This window comes from Scylla paramamosain, unplaced genomic scaffold (assembly GCF_035594125.1).
Source record: "Scylla paramamosain isolate STU-SP2022 unplaced genomic scaffold, ASM3559412v1 Contig52, whole genome shotgun sequence".
NCBI lineage: Eukaryota > Metazoa > Arthropoda > Malacostraca > Decapoda > Portunidae > Scylla > Scylla paramamosain.
The window spans coordinates 212,501-220,000 of NW_026973717.1; the positions used below are offsets into that span (position 1 = coordinate 212,501).

The following is a 7,500-nucleotide window of genomic DNA, read 5'->3' on the forward strand; positions in this document are numbered from 1 at the left end:
GACCTGCTTCTTATTGTTTCCTTTTCTTGTGCTGGATTTCAAGGATTGCTCAGCAACTAACTGCAACTGCAAGTTAACCATCATTGCTTCTTTGTGAAGAAGCGGAATGAGGAGGTATATAGATATGTTGTGTTTATTGGCGCGTGTGTTAATGCGTCTATGCCAGCCTTCGACATCATTGTTTGTGCGCACTAATCTTCAGAACGCACACCAGTTGCCCACTGACCAGACAGTGTTATGAAGCCAAGTTTGACTTAGATAGTCAGTGAGTTCCCTTGTAGGCTCGCATAGCTGTGATCTTTCTTGTAGCGTTTCGAAGGCTGGTCGAATGTGACGTTTTGGCAGATAGGGAAGAGCAAAAAGTTGGCTTATAAAATCGTATACTGGACCACGCTCCATATAAGAAGTCGCTAAGCCAACTTGTTGCACTTTCCGCCACATGGCTTGAGCCCAATGAAAATGCACCCATGTAAATGAACAGAGGGATATACATTCCTTACAGCGTTCCACATAGCTACCTCAAAATCCATAATGACTTCTTCTACCTCTGGGTCTGCCTCCAGCAACGTATTGATGGCTTCAAACACTTTTCTATAGTCTTCCTCTTTTTTTCCCACTCATCAAAACAAATAAGAGGGGCACTTGCTTTGCATGTTCGTCCGACTTAAGGAAGGCATGTATGGACAAAAGTTGATAAAATGGTTGCCGGACTATTCTAAATGTACCATCAATATACCACTGTTTGGTATTGCTCAAGAGGTGAAGTTTGATTCTCAGTGGCCATGATAATATGGCGAGAGCTAATGAGGTTGGCATCATTTTCTATAATTACATCTGCTTGAATGAAATCTGGCGGCAAACTGTTAGCGATTAGTTCAAACTCAAGGTGAGACGGGTGGTGAGGTCTTTGAGATTGACGATGCCGGTTACCTTGCTTTACCAGGCTAATTAGTTTGGGTAACTGGTGGGCATTAGAGTGGGCTTCTTTATATGAGGCTAATTCCTCTTCTGCAATTTGGGCAGCTGATGTAAAGTTGTCGTGCGCACATCGATTTTTCACGGCTACCGATACTGCTGTTGCAGAAAGGAGTCCAGGTGTAGGGGGATGGCTGTGGGTGTGTTGCCCTGCCTTGAAATTTGCACCTCTTTGAATCACACTTGCTGGACACTTGTTATTCTTTTGGCGAATGGCACAAGTCCAATATGTTACAGATTCAGTTTCCTTTCTTATTGTATACATGTATCCATCCGAAGCGTGCAGTCGTGGCTTCCCGCGCTTTGTACCACCGGGAACAATTTCAAACGTCACTGGTTGATTATCAGTTAGATTTTCTTCTATCAGTGGTTCATTTTCTAGGGAAATTTCTTGCACTGGGATAACTTGATCGATGGGTAAATCCACCGTAAAAGAACTGTTTAGATCAACTATAGTCATAGACTCATAGGAATCCTCCATCGAGTGGCGGGGCGTAGAGTAACAGTCACTACTGATGGGGGAGTGGTGGGGCGTAGCAGCGTTGGGCGTAGACTGACAGGCACCACTGACGGAGGAGTGGTCGAGCGGAGACTGACAGGCACTACTGATGGGGGAGTGGTGGGGCTTAGGGCATTCAGGGCACGTCCAGTCAAAAGATCCGCCCTCCTTCAATTCCTTGTTAATCCGCCTGTAGGAAATAAAAGTTTATTGACTGTGTATAATTATTACAAAATATCCACAGTAAACTCAAAATATATCAATAGTAATAGAGTACCCATCATGATTTGCATTCTCACCTGTACATCTCCTGAGTCATGTTTGTGTCACACACTCTGTGTCTCCACTGGTGACAGTTGTCACACAGTAGAGCATGCTGCCGTGGTCGCACTTCCTTCCCACAACCTGAACAGGAGTGACTACTGGAGGCCATGCTGAGGTGAATGTCTGACTTGGTGTTGAGAAAACCGTCAATGGTTCCGATCAAGTCATCGAGCTAATGGATAAGACTGTCTCACTGTCACATTGTCAGTTTAATAGGAACCTCTCTCGGCGGCAGTTTCACGGGACCACAGGTTAATGCCTTTCTTTCAGCCATAACATTATCATTTCACTAACTCTCTCTCTCTCTCTCTCTCTCTCTCTCTCTCTCTCTCTCTCTCTCTCTCTCTCTCTCTCTCTCTCTCTCTCTCTCTCTCTCTCTCTCTCTCTCTCTCTCTCTCTCTCTCTCTCTCTCTCTCTGAGAAAGAAAGAATAGAGAAAGAAAGAGATAATGAGAGGGAGGGAGGGACTGGCCGCGGGCCGGCAGCAGAGAGAGAATGAGAAAAAGAATGAGAGAGAGAGAGAGAGAGAGAGAGAGAGAGAGAGAGAGAGAGAGAGAGAGAGAGAGAGAGAGAGAGACTGACCGTGGCCCGTCCTTATCTTATCAGGTGTCAGTTATTTTCCCTCCCTCCATTTCCCATATTTTTCTCTCTCTCTCTCTCTCTCTCTCTCTCTCTCTCTCTCTCTCTCTCTCTCTCTCTCTCTCTCTCTCTCTCTCTCTCTCTCTCTCTCTCTCTCTGTGTATATATATATATTCCTCCTTCCTCCCCCATAAACATTAATTAACGATAGCAAAAACGTTTCCCTGGCGTGAATCCACAAATAGGTAACCGTTTGAAGCATTTGAGCTAATCTGTCTTTTTTCCGATTCAGTATTCAGTGTGCATAATTTCGCACTTTCGTCATGGCTGCTCACCCGTGTGTATGGGTCTATCCCCTGTCCTTCCCGTGATCAGAGCAGCCCTCCCGTCTTCCTCCCTCCCCATCACTCTCATACATCTGTGTGTGTGTGTGTGTGTGTGTGTGTGTGTGTGTGTGTGTGTCACTTTGTTTTTCTTATTTTCCTACTCTTCCTCTCTTTCATATTCATTTCATATATACGTGATACTTGGATTACTGGACGATGGACACCAGCAGATTGGTGCGTGTTTGGTCAAAGCATACGCACAAATAATGACGTAGAGGGATATCACCGACGATTAAATGGCAATGCAGGCAACTCACATATTCCATTTTACGTTTTAGTTCCCCTCTTACACAAAGAAGCAATAAATGCTTAGTGGTGACGAAACGGATTGCACGCAGGTGGACAACGGAATTTTGTTGGTGACGAAATGGGTTTTTGGTGACGAACGGGGTAGGTGACGAACCGAATTGGTGACGAAGTGGGGTGTATCCGAATGTTCACAGCCATGTCCTCACTGATACACTATATTTTGCAGTGTTATTGTGTATTGTAAGCTTTCTTGGCCTGTAAAGCTTAGTGTGGGAGTAGCTGGTGGTCCTGCATCTGCAACCACTACCAAGGGGCCTCAGTTTTCCCCAGACTGGAGGAGAATGGTGCGTGTGTAGCAGTGAGGTGGGTAAGCAGGTGGAGAGCAGGTGAGGTAGAGCAGGTAGCAGGTAGGTGGCGCCTCACAGGATCACTGAAGGATTAAAACATTTGGAAGTGAATTTCAGTGAGAAGCTTCATCCTAAGATAATGAAATGTATTGTTTAGAAAGACAAGAGTAAAGAAAATATGCTGGAATGTTTGCTTGCTAAAAATGTTTATCTTCAAAGTGTACACAGCTTCTATGATAGTGGGTGTCAGGTAAGGTTAGGTTAGGTTAAGTTAGGTTAGGTCAGGTTAGGTTAGGTTACATTAGGTTAGGTTAGGTTAGGTTAAGTCAGTGTTTGATAAGCCTGCCAATGGTAACACTACACTACATATTAGGTTAGGTTAGGTTAGGTTAGGAAACTTGAGATGAAGTTACAGAGAGAAGGATAGAAGCCATAGGAGGGTAGTTTGGAAATGAAAGCTTTGTGCCAGACTCTATCAAAAGCTTTTGATATGTCCAAGGCAACAGCAAAAGTTTCACCAAAATCTCTAAAAGAAGATGACCAAGACTCAGTAAGGAAAGCCAGAATATCACCAGTAGAGCGGCCTTGACGGAACCCATACTGGCGATCAGATACAAGGTTGTCAAGTGATACATGTTTAAGAATCTCCCTGTTGAGGATAGATTCAAAAACTTTAGATAGGCAGGAAATTAAAGCAATAGGACGGTAGTTTGAGGGATTAGAACGGTCACCCTTTTGTTGTTGTTGTTGTTGGTAGTGATGGTGGTTGTGGTGATAACTGTAGTGGTGGTAGTGGTAGTAGTAGTAGTAGTAGTGGTAGTAGTAGTATTGTGCAACTACTACTACTACTACTACTATTATTCCTACCACTACTACTACTACCACTACTATATTTTTCTGTTCCTACTACTACTACTACTACTACTACTACTACTACTACTACTACTACTACTTATTCCAGGAGTGTCTTGTGAAATGACCCAGGAAATGAAGAATGGCTGGAGTGTGCCTGTGAAGAAGACACTGAATTACAAAACAGTCATAGAGGTTTTCTGTTTCCCGCCCTTCAAGTTGCTACTACTACTACTACTACTACTACTACTACTACTACTACTACTACTACTATTAATAATGAGGAGCCTCGCTGTGTGGGTAAGTTAGGAACGGCCTGAGTTACCAATGATGTGGGTAGGTCTGGGAATGGGCAGTTATGAGTGATATGGGTAATTCTAGGAATGGGGTCAGTTAGGAGTGGTTTAATTAGGGGGTGATGTGAATTAGGAATGGTGTGGATGAATTAGGAATTATTATTATTATTATTGTTATTATTATTATTATTATTATTATTATTATTATTATTATTATTATTATTATTATTACTGAAACAACAACATATCGTATTTATTTGCATGTAATTAGTGTAACTGAATGATTTACAAGAGAGAGAGAGAGAGAGAGAGAGAGAGAGAGAGAGAGAGAGAGAGAAAGAGGGGGGAAATAAACTCTCTCTCTCTCTCTCTCTCTCTCTCTCTCTCTCTCTCTCTCTCTCTCTCTCTCTCTCTCTCTCTCTCTCTCTCTCTCTCTCTCTCCTCAACTCTTTTATTTCCTCCTCTTCTTCCTCTGTCTACTATTTTTCCTCCTCCTCCTCCTCCTCCTCCTCCTCCTCCTCCTCCTCCTCCTCCTCCTCCTCCTCCTCCTCCTCCTCCTCCTCCTCCTCCTCCTCCTCCTCCTCCACCTACATATTTCTCTCTCTCTCTCTCTCTCTCTCTCTCTCTCTCTCTCTCTCTCTCTCTCTCTCTCTCTCTCTCTCTCTCTCTCTCTCTCTCTCTCTCTCTCTCTCTCTCTCTCTCTCTTTTAAGTTGGACACTTTGTCAGGTCATACTTGTTGCATTAGAGAGAGAGAGAGAGAGAGAGAGAGAGAGAGAGAGAGAGAGAGAGAGAGAGAGAGAGAGAGAGAGAGAGACCGGTACTATTAACACTACTACTACTACTACTACTACTACAATAACAACAATAACATCAGCAACCTTTCTATATCCTTCTCTCACTCTCCTACAACAACAACAACAACAACAACAACAACAACAACAACAAATATCCTACGAAATCAAATAATTTTTCTCATTTGTATATGACAATCTCTCTCTCTCTCTCTCTCTCTCTCTCTCTCTCTCTCTCTCTCTCTCTCTCTCTCTCTCTCTCTCTCTCTCTCTCTCTCTCTCTCTCTCACTGAGCCAGTCCCCAGGCCTCTCCCAGCCCCTAGCCCCCCCAGTGCCCCGCGCATATCCATTCTTGCCACAGCTCTGGGAGACAAACGCGGCTCAAATCTTGCACACACGTTCGAATCCCGTAACAAATATGTTTCATCCTGTTTCAAATACGTGGCGCGCTGACTGAGCGATCCGTAGCTCAAGTGTCTCTCGGGGCGTCACAAGTTTCCCGTATCCCTGTCCCGTGTATTAGTGAGGCGAGGAGGAGGAAAAATTTGCTGTTTTCTTTATCTATTAAGCATTTTATCGTTATTACTAGTAGGGATTAAATTATTTGGGTTATTTTGTAAGATTCAAGTGTTTTTCTTCTGTTTTTATCTTTGTTTTGGTGGTTTGTGTGCTCAGAAGGGTGTGGGAGGGTGTAGCACTTGTATGGAAGGGTGTAGCAGTGTTTGGAAAGGTGTAGCAGTGTTTGGGAGGGTGTAGCAGTGTTTGGAAGGGTGTAACAGTGTTTGGGAGGGTGTAGCAGTGTTTAGGAGGGTGTAGCAGTGATTGGGAGGATGTAGCAGTGTATGGAAGGGTGTAGCAGTGTTTGGAAGGGTGTAGCAGTGTTTGGAAGAGTGTAGCAGTGTTTGGAAGGGTGTAGCAGTGTTTGGAAGGGTGTAACAGTGTTTGGGAAGGGTGTAGCAGTGTTTGGAAGGGTGTAACAGTGTTTGGAAGGGTGTAACAGTGTTTGGGAAGGGTGTAGCAGTGTTTGGGAAGGGTGTAGCAGTTTTTGGGAGAGTGTATAAGGTTTCAGCAAGGTGTAGCAGTGTCTGGGAGGGTGTAGCAGTGTTTGGGAGGGTGTAGCAGTGTTTGGGAGGCTGTAGCAGTGTTTGGGAGGGTGTGGCAGTGTTTGGGAGGCTGTAGCAGTGTTTGGGAGGCTGTAGCAGTGTTTGGAAGGGTGTAGCAGTGTTTGGGAGGGTGTAACAGTGTTTGGGAAGGGTGTAGCAGTTTTTGGGAGAGTGTATAAGGTTTCAGCAAAGTGTAGCAGTGTCTGGGAGGGTGTAGCAGTGTTTGGGAGGGTGTAGCAGTGTTTGGGAGGGTGTAGCAGTGTTTAGGAGGGTGTACCAGTGATTGGGAGGGTGTAGCAGTGTTTGGGAGGGTGTAGCAGTGTTTGGGAGGGTGTAGCAGTGATTGGGAGGGTGTAGCAGTGTTTGGGAGGGTGTAGCAGTGTTTGGGAGGGTGTAGCAGTGTTTGGGAGGGTGTAGCAGTGTTTGAGAATGTGTAACAGTGTTTGGCAAGGTGTAGCAGTGTTTGGGAAGGGTGTAGCAGTGTTTGGGAGACTGTAGCAGTGTTTGGAAGGGTGTAACAGTGTTTGGGAAGGGTGTAGCAGTTTTTGGGAGAGTGTATAAGGTTTCAGCAAGGTGTAGCAGTGTCTGGGAGGGTGTAGCAGTGTTTGGGAGGCTGTAGCAGTGTTTGGGAGACTGTAGCAGTGTTTGGAAGGGTGTAGCAGTGTTTGGGAGGCTGTAGCAGTGTTTGGGAGGCTGTAGCAGTGTTTGGAAGGGTGTAGCAGTGTTTGGGAGGGTGTAGCAGTGTTTAGGAGGGTGTAGCAGTGATTGGGAGGGTGTAGCAGTGATTGGGAGGGTGTAGCAGTGATTGGGAGGGTGTAGCAGTGATTGGGAGGGTGTAGCAGTGTTTGGGAGGGTGTAGCAGTGTTTGGCAAGGTGTAGCAGTGTTTGGGAAGGGTGTAGCAGTGTTTGGGAGGGTGTAGCAGTGTTTGGAAGGGTGTAACAGTGTTTGGGAAGGGTGTAGCAGTTTTTGGGAGAGTGTATAAGGTTTCAGCAAGGTGTAGCAGTGTCTGGGAGGGTGTAGCAGTGTTTGGGAGGGTGTAGCAGTGTTTGGGAGAGTGTATAAGGTTTCAGCAAGGTGTAGCAGTGTCTGGGAGGGTGT

The 7,500-nt window shown here is 45.2% G+C and overlaps 2 protein-coding genes across 2 annotated transcripts in view; one reads left to right on the forward strand and one right to left on the reverse strand.

Moving 5' to 3' along the window:
- LOC135098249 (uncharacterized) overlaps positions 1-2,296 on the reverse strand; it is a 2,441-nt gene extending 145 nt beyond the window's left edge. Inside the window, exons 1-2 of the mRNA XM_064000516.1 lie at positions 1,774-2,296; positions 1-1,664 (exon numbers count right to left, since the gene is read on the reverse strand). The exon at positions 1-1,664 is cut by the window's left edge and continues 145 nt beyond it. Of these exons, the coding sequence (XP_063856586.1) occupies positions 728-1,664; positions 1,774-1,907 (1,071 nt within the window). The 5' untranslated portion in view covers positions 1,908-2,296 and the 3' untranslated portion in view covers positions 1-727. The remainder of the gene's footprint in view (positions 1,665-1,773) is intronic.
- LOC135098253 (uncharacterized) overlaps positions 1-7,500 on the forward strand; it is a 38,899-nt gene that overhangs the window by 1,043 nt on the left and 30,356 nt on the right. The window contains exon 2 of the mRNA XM_064000519.1: positions 4,320-4,510. The gene's annotated coding sequence lies outside the window, so the exon portion shown is untranslated. The remainder of the gene's footprint in view (positions 1-4,319; positions 4,511-7,500) is intronic.